Genomic DNA, 17204 nt, shown 5'->3' on the forward strand with positions numbered 1-17204 from the left:
GGCTGTCGGCCCGTGGCCCTGCGCAGGCGCTGTTCTCCACCCCAGGGTCACCACCATGAGCGGCCGGGGTCTCAGGGGTCAGGCCTGGAGGGTTGACCTTCCTGGGATGGTCTCACGCCTCTGCTCCCCGCAGGCCCCACCACCACAGATCTAGGTGCCTGTTTTGGGGGACAGGGGTCTGGTCGGCCAGCAGCGAGGCCACAGATGGTCAAAGTGCAAGAACTACCAGGGGTGGAGTCACAGCCCGTGAGAAGGGCAGGAGAGGGGTGGGGTATGAGTCAGAAGAGGGAGGGCACGTGAAATGCCGGGCACAAGCCATTCAGAGTCAGATTCCAATGTATCCCACACTTCCTTCTGCCCAACCGTCTCCTAGGCATGTGGACGTGGGCAAGTTTCTTAACCTTACATGCCTCAGTTTCCTCAGCTGTTAAAAGACGTTCCTATTATAATAGATGCCTCCAAGGGTTATTGGGAGAAGTTAATAAGATGAAACATGTACATGCTTTCAGCACATGCCTGACCCAGACAGAGTAAAATTCAGAAGATAGTAACTATTGTGCTCGTGACCTATCAGAACCCCTGAGAGAAAGGTATTCTTGTTATTACTCCAGTTACACCGATGAGGAAATTGAGCAGCTATGAAGCCTACACCTTGCTTCTCCGTGAGCCTTTGTCAGGAGAGAAAAATACCCGCCCCCCCCCCCACACACACACAAAAACAAAACAGAACAGAAAAACCCCAAACCACTCAAGCACAATGGCGTCCTCTGCTAGCCACCTGAATTAGAAATTCATCCCGTAAAGGAAGATGCAGCAGGAAGTTGAAAGCCCCTCAACCAGCCCTTCAGCAAACCGCCTCCCAGTTGGAACCAGCAGATCCTTCGGGGGCCCACCAGCCCTCTCCTTGTCTCAAAAGCCAGAGGCTCACAAACCACAGAGGGACGATGTTTTCTCTGAGATGCAACTGTAATAGACATGTCAGCTGCAAGCAGTTGTGAGGCAAACTGCAGGGTCCCGCCCACCAGGATCCCCCAAAGAGTAGAATCCCAGCCCCTGCTCCCCAGTATGTGTGTGTGTGTGTGTGTGTGTGTGTGTGTGTATACCTGCTCTGTGCCTAGCCCCAGGACAATGGCAAAAAAGGGGTTGACTGTTAAATGATGACATTTAAGCAGTGGCACTTGACTACCTAGAAACCAGTCTCCCTTTTTTCTGACCTCGCCAACCTCAGTTTAGTTCTGACAACATGCCCAGCTAACAAGCTCGTCTCCCAAACTCGCTCACATGTTTAAGGTTGAATATTTTGGGGGGGAAATAAAGAAGAAGAAAAATCACCCTTTATTCTACTACCCAGAGACCATCACCTTCAGTTCTCTGGTGCATTTACTTCTAGCCTTTTTGGGATTCATATGCAGTATAAACATTTCTAAAAATCATACTATAGCCCGCCCAGTGTGGCTCAGTGGTTGAGTGTAGACCCCTGAACCAAAAGGTCACCGGTTCGATTCCCAGTCAGGGCACATGCCCGGGTTGCAGGCTCCATCCCCAATAAGGGGTGTGCAGGAAGCAGCAGATCAATGATGTTTGTCTCTCATCAATGTTTCTGCCTCTCCATTCCTGTCCCATCCTCCCTCTCTAAAAATCAATAACATAATTTAAAAACAAATCATTCTATAGATACAATTCCATGCTGCCTTTTTCACCGGACATTGTGTCAGGGACGACTTCCTCTAGGCCCTGACGGCGTGGATGTTTTGTTCCTTACCTGGGTCTACAGCAATTACAGTCTCTAGCTCCCTGATCTTTTGCACGGCCAAAGAGGATGCGATGCTGTAGTGCAAAGGATCTTGGGAAACGAGATGGACCTCTGGAATCCCCTCTGGGGTGAGACAACCGGCTGGAGCCTCCACATCCTTCAGGTCAGCCATAACCGTGGAGCCCGGGGCGCTGGTGAAAGCCAGCGGGGTCTCTGAAACACACAGCAAGAGGGACGAGCCCATCCCACTTCATCAAGCCCAGTACATTCTGGTCTCGCCTGCCACTGAGGGACGAGAGAGCGCCATGCCCCTCCTCTCCCAACCGCACTCCTTGCCCCGCTGGCTGGCACTATAGGCTGGCTTATGGCTAAATAAGTTCCCGGTAAGCAGGTGCCTCCACATCTTAGGAACGTGAGGATGAGGTGAGTGTGGGAGAAGAAGTGAAGTACAGCCACAGCTACAGGGGGGGCCGAGGGCTCCATCAGTGGAACCCCATGGACAACAGAAAGGACTTTCTGAGCATCCACCACTTCACTCCCTTTGCAGCCAATGCTCTGTTTGCCAACAAACAGCTCTCTCTGAACGTAGCTTCAGTTTTTCTCCAAGCACTTATATTTTGCTTTGGTTTAGGCTTGTGGTCGGCAAACTGTGGCTCTCGAGCTACATGGCCCTTTGAGTGTGGCTCTTCCACAGAATACCATGACCTGCAAGTCTATCTTGAAGAAGCGGCATTAGAAGAAGTTTAAGTTTAAAAAATGTGGCTCTCAAAAGAAATTTCAATCGTTGTACTGTTGCTGTTTGGCTCTGTTGACTAATGAGTTTGCTGACCGCTGGTTTATGCTAATTTTGTTCTTTGGAAAACTCTCTCCTGCTAGCTGACAGCAATGTGAGGCACTCTAGTGGAATCACTAAGAACATGACTTAGCATGTCCAACTGCAGGTGCAACTTTATCCTCTCCGAACCTGCATCCGCAACGATAAGACAATGATAACGCTGGCACAGGATGGGGGAGGGGCCTAAGACCTGGCCTGGCACATAGTAGTGCCCAATATATCCATGTTAAATAGCCAGAACCCCATGCCTCACCAGCATATCAGAGTTGCCTTTTCCTACCATGAGGCCGTTCTGATAGCGAAACTCCCATGAATGCTTTCAAATAAAGGCAAGGTGCTGCTCAGTTCTACCATTGGTGGTGCGTTTGTGGCAGGCACTAGAATTTTCCCGTGTCTACAACAAAGGGTGGCAATGGTTATATTTTTACGTTTCGCTCACATCCCACCCTCGCTGTGAGCTAAATGGGGCCCTCGTGTGGCTCTTCATTGTAATATCATCCTGGGCCTTGGGGAAAAAAAATGTAGTACTGACAGTGTTGCTTGCAAACACCACATGAAGTGGGTTTGTTTAGTCATGCTGTCTGTTTTCACCATTGCTTTCAAAACCTCCAAAACATTTCAAAAAGTCAACCTAAACGATGGCCCTGGAACTAGCTACGAGCCTTCTGGGGAGAGAAATATATTGAACCAAGGGGATTTGAACTGAAGGACAAGCTGCTCTGGCGGGATTGAAAAATATAAAAAATTTAAAAAATTAAAAGCCAGAGATATCTCTGCTGTGGGTTGCAGGCCTGTCACATGACTTCACTCCTTAAGTCTCTGCATTGTGGGCCCATCCTTTCGGAAACTACAGACCCCCAGGTCCCACCCGAGGCCAGAGCAGCTGCCCGAGGAAGCCGGACGTACGGGAGCCGCTGACAGCTTCGAGACTGGTCAGCTGGGAGGGCCAGAACACCGGGACCTCCCCCGGCGGGCACGGCACCGGGTCCCCGTAGTCCGGTCTGGAAAGGTCTCGGATTCCCAGCAGCTCTGCGGAGGGAAAAGGAACGTGAATTCCACCAGGGCCTGCCCTGGCAGCCATCATCGGAGCTGAACTTGTGGAGACACACATGCTTCTTTCTCCAAGAGGAACTCTACCCGCAGGATTGCTGCAGGTGGTACTGGAGAAGGGTGGGGAGCAGAAAAGGAATCGGGCGTAGCAACTCAGGATGCTTGCTGACTTCTGGGCCCCTTGGAGGGACAGGGGTCTCCAAGGCCTGCTGTGACTGCCGGAGGTGGCTTGGGGTCATCAGCTCAACACCCGCACTGTACAGACTGCCAACAAAGCCAGGGCCTTGGAGTTTATCGCGGCACAGACTGAGCCACCAACCGCAGACCTAAACCCTGCTGGCAGGGGGTGGCATGGGCTGATGGCATTGTCACAGAATGCCAGGCTGTGTCCGACTTGGTTACACAGCCGAGCGAGTTCAATGACATTAACACTCACTCGCACCCAAGGCCAGGTCCCAAGTCTCGTGCCTCCCTCCTCCCTCCCCCGCCCCCCAGATCCTGTGAGAGCCTCTGACGGCCTCCCGCCTGGATCTGCTCACTCACTCTCAGGGGTGTTTCCTCGTTCTCAGACTGAGTTCAGATGCTGGGGATCAATGGGTTTCAGCTCACACGAACCTTTGGAAGGAAGCTGTGTCCTAGCCCCGTGGTTGGCAAACTGCGGCTCGAGAGCCACATGCGGCTCTTTGGCCCCTTGAGTATGGCTCTTCCACAAAATATTATGGCCTGGACAAGTCTCTTTTGAAGTGGCATTAGAAGAAGTTTACGTTTTAAAAAATGTGGCTCTCCAAAGCAAGTTCAATCGTTGTACTGTTGATATTTGGAATGAATTTGCCGACCACTGGTCTAACCAAGTATGCCGCTGAATGACAACCGAGGTTCGAGGGGGCGCTGAGCTCAAGTCTCCAGACAAATCGCTCAGCTGCCACACTCCACCACCTGCTTCCCCCGCCCGAGGTCCACCTGAGGGTCACAGGAGCTGTTCTGCCCAGGGCAGCCCCTTTAACCCGAGGGGCACCTGCAAACCCAGCCCAGGTAACGCAGCTGCGGGGGCTCAGGAACAAAGCCCGTTCCCATCTTCTCAGGCCGAGAGCAGATGCCAGAGTCACGAGTGAGCCTGGCCACTCACCTGGGTCGCCGATGTGTACGGGCTGTCCTTGCTCCCCCATCAGGGAGCAGCTGGCCTGCACCAGCCTCTCCAATGCGTCCTTGGGGACGGGCCTCATGGTGACCACCAGAGGGCAGCAAAAGCCAGCAACGGTGGCGCAAGGCACTGTTGTCTGCCAAGAAATCAAGTTTTGTTTTTTTTTTTAAAAAAAGTTAAAAAATAGAATCAGCACAGAACGGAGCTCTGAGTACTGAGAGTTCAAGGCAGGGAACGAGGTAGGTAGGAGGTCCCTGGAGCGCTTATACTAATTTAGCTCCTGCCCCCATGCGGCATACAGATGAAGACGTTTGCTGGGGATTATTGGTCTGAGACAGAGAATCTTAACTTTGTGTGTGCCGTGGGCCCCCTTGGTAGTCTGGCAAGCTCAGGAGGCCCCTCGAAGTGGTGCTTTAGACCACATGAAAGGAAGTGCATGGCATTGGAAGGGAAACCAATCAAACCTTAATCGAAGTTACCAAATGATGAAAACATGTGACCCAGCCACCTGTGTGTCTCCCCATTAACAGATTAAGGAGCAAGCAAGACGACAGACTTGCTAGGATAACTTTGAATTTGTGACTGGCACACAGGCTGATCCTGAGGTCTCTGGAAGACCAGAGGTGCAACGATTGAAATGCGGTTTGTCGCCTGGATAGCCGAAGGCTGCGCTCAAGGTCAGTTCGAGGCTCCGAAAATACTAGTAAAAATATGATTTTTCTTTCCATCCAATTCCATGGAATCCTCTGAATGTTCTCTGTGGGCCTCAAGTGGCCAGTGGGCCACAGCTGAAACCGCTGAGGGAAGTGGAGCAGAGGAACCCTCGGGAGCAGGAGGCACCCGTCGCCTTGGCCTCCTGAGCCTGTAGCCTGTGTGGGGACAGAGGCCTGTGCCTGGACCCTCTCCCTCGCCCCCCCACCCCCGCCCTCTCAGGCCCTGCCTCGCTGTCCTGACTCAGGAGCAGTGGCCCAGGATGGCCTGTGTGACTTCCTGGTGAGGTGTTTCCCCCTGAATGACCCTGCAGGGACTTAGGACAGTTGTGGGCATGGCCAGGATGTCGTCTGCTGGGACCGTCCTGGCGGCCGACTAAAGGGTTTGCTGTTAGCCCTGGACAGCAGGCAGATGAACCTTTGGGAACCTGCTGAATAACAGCACCGGGGGAGGGCACAGGCCAGGGGCCCTCTCAGGAGGCGGGCAGCAATTCCCGAGGGGTGCCCTTCACTCCTCGAGGCTGCCGACTGACTGGCATCTCCCAGGAGCCAATGTGCAGAGGTGTCAGCATTATATCAAAAGCCCTTTGGTAGCCACTGGGGCAGTGAGTGTCAGAGAGAGACCATGGCTCAGCACGCTCTCCTCAGCACACACTCCGCACCTTTCATGGCCCCTCCCCTCCCTCGTCCCCCCGCACGTTATCTTTACCCTTCTCTCTCCCAGCCCCACAGCCCTGCTTTTGCCTCTGTCCCTTGCTCCCTGAGCCCGTGTCTTCTGCGGCTCACTTCTGCCTCTCTGACTTGCTAATACACTTTCTCTGACAGCTGGGAGTCTTGGCTGTGAATTCTTTCTCAGCCAGAAGTCGGGCAGCCGGGTTGCTGAACCCAGGTCCCGTCTGACGCCACCCGGCTAACATCTGGTGCTGTTCTTGCCGCCAACACAGTGACTCAGCCCTCTGCTGCAGCACGAGGCCGCCGCAGACAGCGAGCAAATAAAAGAAAAAAGAACAAGGAGAGAACCGGGGCTCTGCTGAGCATGGCCTGGCAGAGAGGAGCGCCCCGCAAAGCATTGGCCGATGGCCACCTCCACTGTCGGCTCCGTACACATGGGAGCCGGGAGGCCCGGGCTCCCGTCTGGCTAGGGCAATGGCCGACAAACTCATGAGTCCACAGAGCCAACTATCAACAGTTCAACGACTGACATTTCTTTTGAGAGCCACATTTTTTAAAACTTAAACTTCTTACTGGTCAAAAATCATATCCCTATGGATAAGGACGGGGTGGGGAGGGGACGGGCATAAGGACAGAGGTTGGGTGGGAACTGGGTGGAGGGGAGCTATGGGGGGCGAGGGGAAAGAGGAACAACTGTAATAATATGAACAACAAAGATTTATTTTAAAAACTTAATAAAATGAAATAAAGAAATTACATATGGCCCAAACTACAACTTCTAACTAAAATAAAGTTGCATCCTAACCTTAAAAAAATAATAATAACAAAAAATAAAAATAAAACTTAAACTTCTTCTAACACCACTTCTTAAAATAGGCTCACCCCAGGCCGTGGTATTTTGTGGAAGAGCCACACTCAAGGGACCAAAGAACCGCATGTGGCTCTCGAGCCGCAGTTTGCCGACCACCAGGGTAGGGGCCCTGGAAAAGTCCCTTTTTCTCGCCAGGCCTCAGTTTCCTCATCCAACATGAAAGGCCGCAGGTGACGGGCCCCCGGGGCCTCCCAGCTCTTACCTGCAAATGGGGGGTGTGTTCTGGGGCCAGACCCTGCCTGGGCCCTGCCAGCCCCGGAGGCTCTGCCCCACCCTTCCCTACTCCCAAGAAAACTGCAAAGGTGCCGATTTCATGGGTGCAGAGCAGCTGGCACGGTGGGCAGCCTTGTTTGTTGTCAGAGGCAGCGAGGGCCTCCCTGGCAGAGGCCCAAACCAGCAAGCCTTCCGCTCACGGGAAAACCTCCAGACTGAGTCCCCGTGAAGAGCCCCGGGCGGGCCGTGGACCCTGGCTGACCACCGGCCCAGAGCGGTTCCTTCCCGGACCTCACACCGTGTCCCGGGGCGGTCCGTGGAAAGAGGGAGTCTGGTTCCTTCCCCAGAGCCAGTGGTGGCTGGACCGAAACCTCGGAGACACGGCAGGGAGGCAGCCCTGACGGCGGGCAGGTCCCGGGAGAGGGGACCACCCTGCGTGTGTGGCCACCGGCGGCCGCCTCTGGCCCGGAGCGTGATCCCGCTTCCTGACCGAGGCGGCGAATGGCCCGGCCGAGGCTCCGCCACGAATCCCCGGCATTTACCCCGCCGGGCACATCCTCACAGATGCCAGGACAAGAGAGCCCGGGAGGGTTTTCAAAAATCCCATCGAGCTGCCCTAAGTTCAAGAAGCCAGACAGCCCTCGCCGGTTCGGCTCAGTGGTTAGACTGTCCTCCAGTGGACTGCAGGGTCGAAGGTTTGATTCTGGTCAAGGGCATGTAGCTCGGTGTGCAGCCTTGAACCCTAGCCCCTGTTAGGGTGCACGCGGGAGGCAACCGATCGATGTGTCTCTCTCACATGGATGTTTCTTTTCTTTTTAAAAAAATATATTTTGTTGATTTTCTACAGAAAGGAAGAGTGATAGTGAATTAGAAAAATCAATGGGAGAGAATCATCAACCAGTTGCCTCCTGCACATCCCCTCCCGGGGATGTGCCTGCAACCAAGGCACATGCCCTTGACTGGAACCGAACCCGGGACCCCTCAGTCCGCAGGCTGACGCTCTATCCACTGAGCCAAATCACTCTCGGCACATGGATGTTTCTTTCTCTCTGTCTCCTGCCCCCTCTCTCTAAAAATCCATGGAAAAATATCCTGGGGTGAGGTTAACAGCAACAACAACGAAGAAGCCAGACGAATTCCAGGCGGGTTTGGTTCATGCAGCCGCAGCCATCTGTCTGAAAGGGCTGGATCCACACTGCAGGCCGCGCTGGGTGCCCACGGTGGCTGGGGAGTGGCCAGGAGAGCGCCCCACTCGCTCACGGAGGTTAACGGCCGCAAGAGTGGCCACTGAGCCAGGGCCGGGCTGAGGTCTCTGGGCTCCTGAGCCGATGCTCTCCCACCGCAGGACCATGCAGGGCGACCCACATGGTCACGCCGTTCTGCCCCTGTGGACGGTGACCCTACCTTGTATGCGCCCGTGAGGCCGTGGCCCCGATGGTCTCTTCTGGGGAGCCCCGCCTTCTCCCAGGCCCCCTCCAGCGGGGCGCTGCAGCCCAGGAAGAAGGCCACCATGTCCTCCAGCTGCTCCGAGTGCTCCTCCAGCGAGGCCAGGCTGCCCGTGCAGGCGCCGAACTCGAACCTGCGGAACTGGGGGCGGTCCGCCCTGGGGACACAAGGGGGAGTTTGCAGACCCCGGGCTCCACATGGGTGTGGACCGGGCATTCTTATTTATTTATTTTTTAAATATATATTTTATTGATTTTTTACAGAGAGGAAGAGAGAGGGATAGAGAGCTAGAAACATCGATGAGAGAAACATCGATCAGCTGCCTCCTGCCTACTGGGGATGTGCCCGCAACCAAGGTACATGCCCTTGACCGGAATGGAACCCGGGACCTTTCAGTCCGCAGGCCAACGCCAATGCTCTCCACTGAGCCAAACCGGTTTCGGCTGACTAAGAATTTTTCAAAAGGACCAGGGCGGTGGGGCATTTACCACTATGGAACACTACGTAGCTGTAAACAAGAGGGGGTCTCTTATTCTTTGGGACAGCATGGACAGACCTGGAACGTATTTTGCTAAGTGAATATGTATGTAAGTCTGAGAAAGACAAATATCACAGGATCTCACTTATTTGTGGAATCTAATGGACAAAATAACTTTGCCAACAACATAAGTCCAGGGAAGTATGGAACAGACTGACATACCTCAATGTGGGGTTGGGTGGATGAGAAGAGATAAACCAAAGAACTTATATATTTATATCCATGGACACAGGCAATAGGGTAGTGAAGACCCGTGTGTGTGTGTGGGGGGGGGGGGGGGGATAGGGACTGGCAGGAAGGAGGAAAGGGGAGAAAATGGGAGATATCTGTAATACTATCAACAATAAAAATATTTTTTAAAAAGGACCAGGGAGAGGGATGAGGACGTCTGGGGCTGAAATTTATGGCACTGGCACTGAAGTGGTAATGTGATTTTGAGCAGGGGGCCTTACTGGCGTTTTTCAGATTTTGCCAGATTGGAAATGATTAAGTCAGCGTGTATATAATATATAATATAGCCCCTTCCCCCCCCACACATCCTGTTATAGTTCCTCTAACCTTACCCAGGATCAACCCAACCAGCAAGGAAAAAATAAAAATAAAAACAAAAACAATAGTTGCCCAGCTGGTATTGCTCAGAGGTTGAGCATCGAGCCAGGAACCAGGAGGTCATGGCTGGATTCCCAGCCAGGGCACATGCCTGGATTGCGGGCTCCATCCTCAGTAGGGGGAGTATAGGAGGCAGTGATGGATGATTCTCTCTCACCATTGATGTTTCTATCTCTCCCTCTCCTTTCCTGTCTCTGAAATCAATAAAACATATTTTTTTAAAAGAAAAAAGTGGTGTTCCCTCTGCTGTGGAGGCAGGGCCCGCGACAGAAGGGACTGAGGACACATGGGCTGGCCGAGGTGAGGCCTTCCTCTTTCCTTGGAGGAACGTCTGAAGGGTTGGAAGACTTTGCCTACAAGCCTATTTTGCCTTCACTCCAAAGCCATTGGCCGAACTGCTCCCTCCGTGCCGGACGCAGACCCAGTGATGGGGTGATGGTGATGGAGAGGACACCCACCCGGCCCTTAAGAAGCTCGAAAGCCTGCCCTGGCAGGTGAGATTCCGTTGGCATCAGGCCCTTGCATACAGAGCTGGAAGGGCTCACAGTCTGGGCAGAGCATGGCACAGGGAGGCGAGGGGGTCATTCTTCCCCTCGGAGGGGGAGGTGCCGGAGTCGGGTCCTGAAGGATGAATAGGAGTTCGCCAGCTGGACAAGGAGGAAAGCACAACCTAGGCAGAGGGGACAGTGGAGGCAGCAGGGGCAGGGGCTAGAGGTAAGAGTGGGATCAGGGGGAGGGCATCTCCTTCCTGAGCAACAGCCCCCACCACCTTTAACCCCGCTAACCCACGCACTTTACCTGGTGCCTGAGACGGCGCCCAGGGCAGTCAAAGCCCACGTGCCTGGCTCGCTGCGGCCCAGCAGGGGCAGAGGGCCCCGGTTGGCCCTGCAGAACGTCTCAAAGGCCGGGGCGAGGGCCCTGGGCAAAACCACCACGCTGGCTGCTCGGGGCCCTGGGTTTGGGGAGAGAAAGAACACACAATCAGTCAGGCGCTTCTCAGGAGAGCTTCTTAGTGTAGCGTTGTCCTGCAGCTACCACACACACACACACACACACACACACACACACACAGAAAAGTGCATGTGTATGTATAGCCCAATGGTCTCAGGGAAGGAACACACCCACGGAACCAGCATCCAGGGGAAGAAACCAAACACAACGAGCATCCCAGAGCCCCTGGCTCCCCTTTCAGGCATCTCACACCCTCCCCTCTGCAGGGGCAGCCACTGCCCTCACCTCTGACAGCACACACTGCCTTTGCCTCTTTGTCGTACAACGTTCTCCCTGGGGTCCAGGTGCTCTCATTCAACAGCATGTTTGGGGGAACCACCCTACTGCTGGGTTTAACCGTAGCCGGTGCGTTCTCATGGCTGCGTGGTGCATTCACCACCACAGTATCTACCCACACCGCTGCCGACGGGCATCTGAATGGCTTCCAGGGTGGCCTTATTGCGGACGGTGCAGTCACGCGCATTTGACCACATGCACTTTGGTATGTGCGTACTCCTGCTTGGCATAGGCAGTGTACGTACACATTTGGCTTTGGTACACACAGCTAAGCAGATCCAAAGTGGCAGCACCGATGTACATGCTCAGTGTGTGGGTTCCTGGCGGCGCCACAATCTCTCCCACACTCCGTGTTCCTGGTCCCCCCCCCCGCCCCCGGGTGTCCCCAGCGCGTGTGCGGAGGCCTCGAACCAGGTGTTTGCATCGCCCCGGTGAGGAGCGTGAGGGAGGTCTTTTCAGAGGCCATTGGCCACGTGGGTGTCTTTTCCGGGGAAGAGACTGTCCGTGTGTTTTGTCTGGGCAGATTCTCGGCTGAGCAGCTCCCTCCAGAGACGTCTTAGTGGAGCTGCAGAGGAAGACGCCCCTCTTGCCTGCCCCGACCCCGCTGGTGGCAGCCAGCCCTCCGCTAGGATGAGAAGGCCCCTGGCTTTGGAGGCAAGCGCAGCGGGGCTTGGATCCCGAGTCGGCCTCTGACTCAGTTTCCCACGGATAACTCGGCAGGCAGCTACCGACCTCACCGAGAACTCTGCGTGCTCATCCTGTGTGTCAAGCACCCAGCACACCGGTGCTTAGGAAGGAGGGGTGGGGTCACACTCAGTGGACTCTTGTACAGACGTCTGAAGTTATGATACAGAAGAAATAGTTTAGGATATTAAGAGATGTTTGGGCTGCATCATGGAAGGAGTAACACTAGGTAACAAAAGGAGGTTCAGCATATTGCCCTCTATCAAAAGCCGATGAGAACCTTAGCTGGGTGGCTGGGTTGGTTGGAGCATTATCCATACACCAAATGGCTGCATGTTCGATTCCTGGTCAGGGCAGATACCTAAGTTTCGGGTTTAATCCCTGGTCAGAGGCAACCAATCAATATTTCTCTCTCATATCAATGCTTCTATCTGTCTGTCTGTCTCTCTCTCCTCCCTTCCTTCCTTTCTCTCTAAAATCAATAAAAACATCTCCTTGGATAAGAATTAAAAAATAAAAATAAATAAATCGATGAGAGAGAGAAAGAACTAAAAAAAAAAATACATCCACATGCTGATCATATTCTAAACTTTATGCAATAATTAGGGATCATTCTATAACTGAAGAAAAAAAACACACAAAGAAAAAAGTTATATATTTTTTTAAAGGTTATTTTCTTTAAAAAAGACCATCCAAAGAAACACATGATTATGCTCTTTTTGCGGAATAACCTTGGGCACAATCCTCCTTCACACCAGACTTGCTCTCTCATCATGTGGACGTTTCTTTTCCGTAATAATATTGTCAGCCAATGTTTTCTGTGTGCTCAGCATGTGCCAAGCTGTCTGTGCCAAGCCATTTATCTATGCCATCATCTGTACCCAGGAGGAGAATAAGGCTCAGAGAGGTGGAGTGAATTTCCCAGGGTTGCACAGCTGGTGCATGGCACAGCCAGGAAGCAGACCTGAGACAGGTGGCCCGTGAGTCCCCGCGGGCCCCGGGCCTCACCAGGCTGGGCCCGCCCCCACCTCCGGCACTTCCCTTCTCGGGGACGGTGAAGAGAAGCAGATGCCGAGTGTCTAGGACTGGCTCCTGCTCTAACTGCCTGGATCTAACTCCTGATCGCGAATGCTCAGTGCCTGCCAACGCCACAGACAGACTTCCAAAATGAGGACAAACAGGACGCTGCCAGCTGCTGAAAGCCCAAGGAAGCCGGCTGCATGCCTCCAGCAAGCCCAGCAAGCCTCCAAAAATAAGCTGGGGTGAGGGGGAAGGGATCCGGGCCGGCCAGAGGCCTCGCATTCCCCGGCCACCCCCTTCTTACCTCCAAAGCCGTTGTGAGAGCAACCTGGACCTTTAAGACTAACTCAGGGGGGTAGGGTGCGCACTAAGCTTCCCTGTTTACTCTTTAACTAAACAGACTTCAGAGGCACTGCGTTTTGGTTTTGTTCATCTCCCCTCTGGCCACGGAGAGTCCCCATTAGCAACAGGACGTGAAACAGAAGGCTGAGTGGTGCCTTTTTGAGGGGGACCCACGAGGGGAGGGGTCTTTATGGTCTGAAGGGGTTCCTGCACCCCCTGGGTTATGAAATTTCGCTGGGACTGGGGTCAGTGACACTGGCTTTGACATGTTTTCTCTTGCAGGAGCTTTTAGAGCCTTGGGTGTCACTCCAGAGAGACTGTGGGGAGGTGGGTACCACCCGGGGAAGATCAGACCAAGGCAGGGAGAGACCTGGTCCAAATTCGAACCAGATTAACATAGCTGGGGGCACTTTTCCAGGAGGGAAACCCTCTCATCATCCCAGGCCGCCGGTGGTTCTGCCTACGGAGCTGTGGCAACCAAGCAGAACCTCGTGATGCTAGGCACACCCGTGGACAGGTTTTCACACCAGGGTCTGGCCCACGGGCCCCTCTGCTGGGAAGCTAACTAGCGACCAGAGCTGACAGCATTCTGTCTCCCGTGCATTGCTGGGCATCTCTGGGATTCCTTTGCCCTGCACAACTGGTATCTCCAAAACTTCACAGCCAAGGGAATTCTCTCTCTTTTTATTAATTTTAATTTTTTAAAATATATTTTTATTGACTTCAGAGAGGAAGGGAGAGGGAGCGAGAGAGAGAAACATCAATGATAAGAATCATTGATGAGCTGCCTTCTGCACGCCCCCCCACACACACACTGGGGATCAAGCTGGCAACCTGGGCATGTGCCCTAACTATGAATCAAATCGTGACTTCCTGGTTCATAGGTCAACATTCAACCTCTGAGCCACACAGACTGGGATTTTTCTCTTTTTAAAACGTCTAGCACCACTCACCCCCAGTCGTGCTGGACATGCTTCTGATGTTTGGTTTCTTTTGTAGAATCAAACTCCTTATGACAGCAAGAGGGCAGGACTTTGGGTGGAGTATGAAGGTCATCGTGAAGGTCATAGGGCCATCCTTCAATGGGCCGCAGAGAGTCTGGATGGGGGGATGAAGGGGAACAGATGAGAAAGCACAGCTCCCTTGAAGGCGGCAAATTCATCATCAGATACCCCATCCTGTCCAGGCCTGGCTGCTCCTGGCCCAGCCCTGGGATGTGTATCGATTGGAGCAAGTTCTTGTCCCTCCCCCACCCCTTTCCTGTCTCAGTCTCTAGAAGTCCCTAACACTTCAAGACCTTTGCTCATGCTCTTCCCTTGGCCAGGAATGCCCTCCCTCCCTCTCAGAAGGCCTTCCCATCCCTCACAACTGCCTCAGAATCTTACACCTTTATGAAGAAGCCAAGAGGTGTGCACTGGTTCATGCTGGGCTCCTGGGCTCCCAGAACTTTCTGGGGCCTCAACTGCAGTTGGCCTGAGATTCTACTTGACTTGGAACCCCTATCCCCCCCCCAGGGAGACCCCAAGTGCCTAGCCTCTTCTGCAGGTCCCAGAGTGCCGACCACAGCCTAAGCACATAGTAACAACCAAAACGCTTATGACCCAACGAACAAATGAATGAGTGGCGATCACAAATGAATCAGCAAACTGAATTTTCTGTCTACATGTGACCTCTTATGGGTTAGACTTAGGGGCCCTAGAAGGTAAAGATTTTATGTTTTCTTCTTTATACCTCCTTACTGCCATTACCTCGGACACAGTGCCTGACACAGAGTTTTGGTGAATGAATGAACACAGGGGTGGGCAAAATAGGTTTTCAGTTATGAGTATGTTTATTATTATTGAATTATTATTTATTAATGAACTAGAGGCCCGGTGCATGAAAATTCATGCACTGGAGCAGCGAGGTCCCTCAGCCCAGCCTGCCCCCTCTCACAGTCCGGGAGCCCTCAGAGGTAGGAGGCGACCTGGGATCAGGGGAAGGTGACACACATATTACACCTCTGCTGCTGCTGCCACTGCCTGCAGTGCAAGCCTCGGCCAGCCCTGGTTACCTGAGCCTCAGGTGGCCCTGGGCAGCTGGGAAGCCACCATCTGAGACTTGTCTGTGCCTAGAGCCAGCCCTGGGCAGCTAGGAGGCTGAGAGGTCTGGGCACCACCATCTTGTGGCTGTGGGTGCTGCCATCTTTTGAGGGTGTGACAGTCAATTAGCATGTCCCCTTCTTATTGGCTGTGGGCACCACCATCTTTGCGATAGCATGAGAGTCAATTAGCATATTCCCTCTTTATTAGATAGGATATATTATTTATTTGTGTTACAACTGTAATACAAATATAATTTTTAAGATATAGAGATGATCTCAAAGCTCCAGGAGATTACATTTAGAAAAGAATATCATCAGTTGACATATACCCTAGAAAAAGAGGCTTCGATGTGTTAGCAAAATCGAGGTCACATTGTGCTGGCTTCCAAGGCACAGCCCATGTCTTCTTCACCCAAACAGACCCGGTGTCTCGCCAGTGCCTGGCACAGAAGTGGGAGTTCAGTAAGTGTTGAATGGGTAGAGGCACAAAGGCAGTGCCTGTAGGGGAGGCTCTGGACAAGCCTGACTTTCCACAACTCTTTCTGTCTAAAAGAGGAGGCCCCGATGGGATTCTAAACCACCAATTTACGTTTTCAACTCTAATATCAGTGATAGAAAATTATGTAACCACCATGGCCATTTGATAAAGAATTTGAGATGGTATAAAATCTCTAGCAAAGAGAAATGTAAAGACAGTGCCCCGGAAGAGGTAGAGATGCATTTAAGACCGACAGCGAATGCTTTAATAGCTGCAGGAACTGAGCGCTGTGGACACACCAGGAGAGGACAGTGAAGGGTCAGGTGAGGTTGGGTTCCATGCCCCCGTGGAGATGCCGAGGCTAAAGCAGCTGCCTTGGCAGGTCAAGCCTGAGCTTGCCAGCTGGACTGACAGATCCCGCCTGGGCCCGGCAGACATTGCTTTTGGGCCAAACAGCTGGGACACCGGCTAAGGTCTTGGGTGTCTGTGGCTCCCCATGGACACTGCAGAGGGCTTAACACCTTAGCCAGGCACTCAGCAAAGGTCCAAGACAGAACCATTGACTACCCATGTGGGAACAGTGGCCATACCCTCTAACAACTGTTCTCACTGCATATCTGAAGAAAAGAATGATGTTTACCCAAACCCAATCAAAGGAGAGACCTCCCAACATGTACCTGTTAGCCTTCAGGCCCCATTATATTTTTATTTTTAATATATTGTTATTAATTTCAGAGAGGAAGGGAGAGGGAGCGAGACATAAAAGCATCAAGGATGAGAGAGAAAAATTGATCAGCTGCCTCATGCATGACCCCTACTGGGGATCCAGTCTGCAAGCCAGGCATGTGCCCTTGACTGGAATCGAACCCAGGACCCTACAGTCCACAGGCTGACGCTCTATTCACTGAGCCAAACTAGATAGGGCTTCATCCTCCATTATTACTGGATAGGATGTCAGGTACAAGCTTGGGCCTGTTTTGCAAATAAATTGTAGCCAGAAACCAAACTCTGAAGTTGACTGCCTTCCCTTTGCTTTAGTTATTTATTGTTTTAATATAAATTCAAGTGGATCTAAGTCATTCCTGTTACTTTCCTGGCCTGGAGATAAATGAGTGCAGCAAGGACTCCTGCCCTGTGAAATGCATGCTGGGAGTGTGCCAGGCACCTGAATGTCACCACATGTGTGCTGGGAGGGAACAACCGCTGAGAACCCCTCCCTCATGGAGTCATTCCCTTGAAGGCAGTGGTCAAACAGTGAATGACCTGCATTGGCTCCTGCAAAGAAGTGGCCTCATATACCAACCAGAGAATGCCCAATCATATATGAAAAGATAGCAACCCCCACCATGTGTGGGAATTCGCTGTGTGCCAGGCCCTTTACCCTCAATAGTTTACAACCATTGGTTCTTCACTCCCCCACCCAAACAAAGAAGACATTATTAATACTATTATAGACAAGAAAGGGGGGTTCA

At 52.7% G+C, this 17204-nt stretch overlaps 1 protein-coding gene across 3 annotated transcripts in view; it reads right to left on the bottom strand.

Annotated features, from left to right (window-relative positions):
• DGLUCY (D-glutamate cyclase) overlaps window positions 1-17204 on the bottom strand; it is a 97756-nt gene that overhangs the window by 24872 nt on the left and 55680 nt on the right. For all 3 annotated transcript variants that reach the window (XM_045572312.1, XM_045572344.1, XM_036427340.2), the window contains exons 2-7: window positions 14125-14269; window positions 10637-10790; window positions 8650-8848; window positions 4765-4915; window positions 3495-3617; window positions 1763-1966 (exon numbers count right to left, since the gene is read on the bottom strand). In XM_045572312.1, the coding sequence (XP_045428268.1) occupies window positions 1763-1966; window positions 3495-3617; window positions 4765-4915; window positions 8650-8848; window positions 10637-10790; window positions 14125-14239 (946 nt within the window). In that variant the 5' untranslated portion in view covers window positions 14240-14269. The remainder of the gene's footprint in view (window positions 1-1762; window positions 1967-3494; window positions 3618-4764; window positions 4916-8649; window positions 8849-10636; window positions 10791-14124; window positions 14270-17204) is intronic.

This window comes from Pipistrellus kuhlii, unplaced genomic scaffold (assembly GCF_014108245.1).
Source record: "Pipistrellus kuhlii isolate mPipKuh1 unplaced genomic scaffold, mPipKuh1.p scaffold_m20_p_1, whole genome shotgun sequence".
In the NCBI taxonomy this organism is placed as follows: Eukaryota; Metazoa; Chordata; class Mammalia; order Chiroptera; family Vespertilionidae; genus Pipistrellus; species Pipistrellus kuhlii.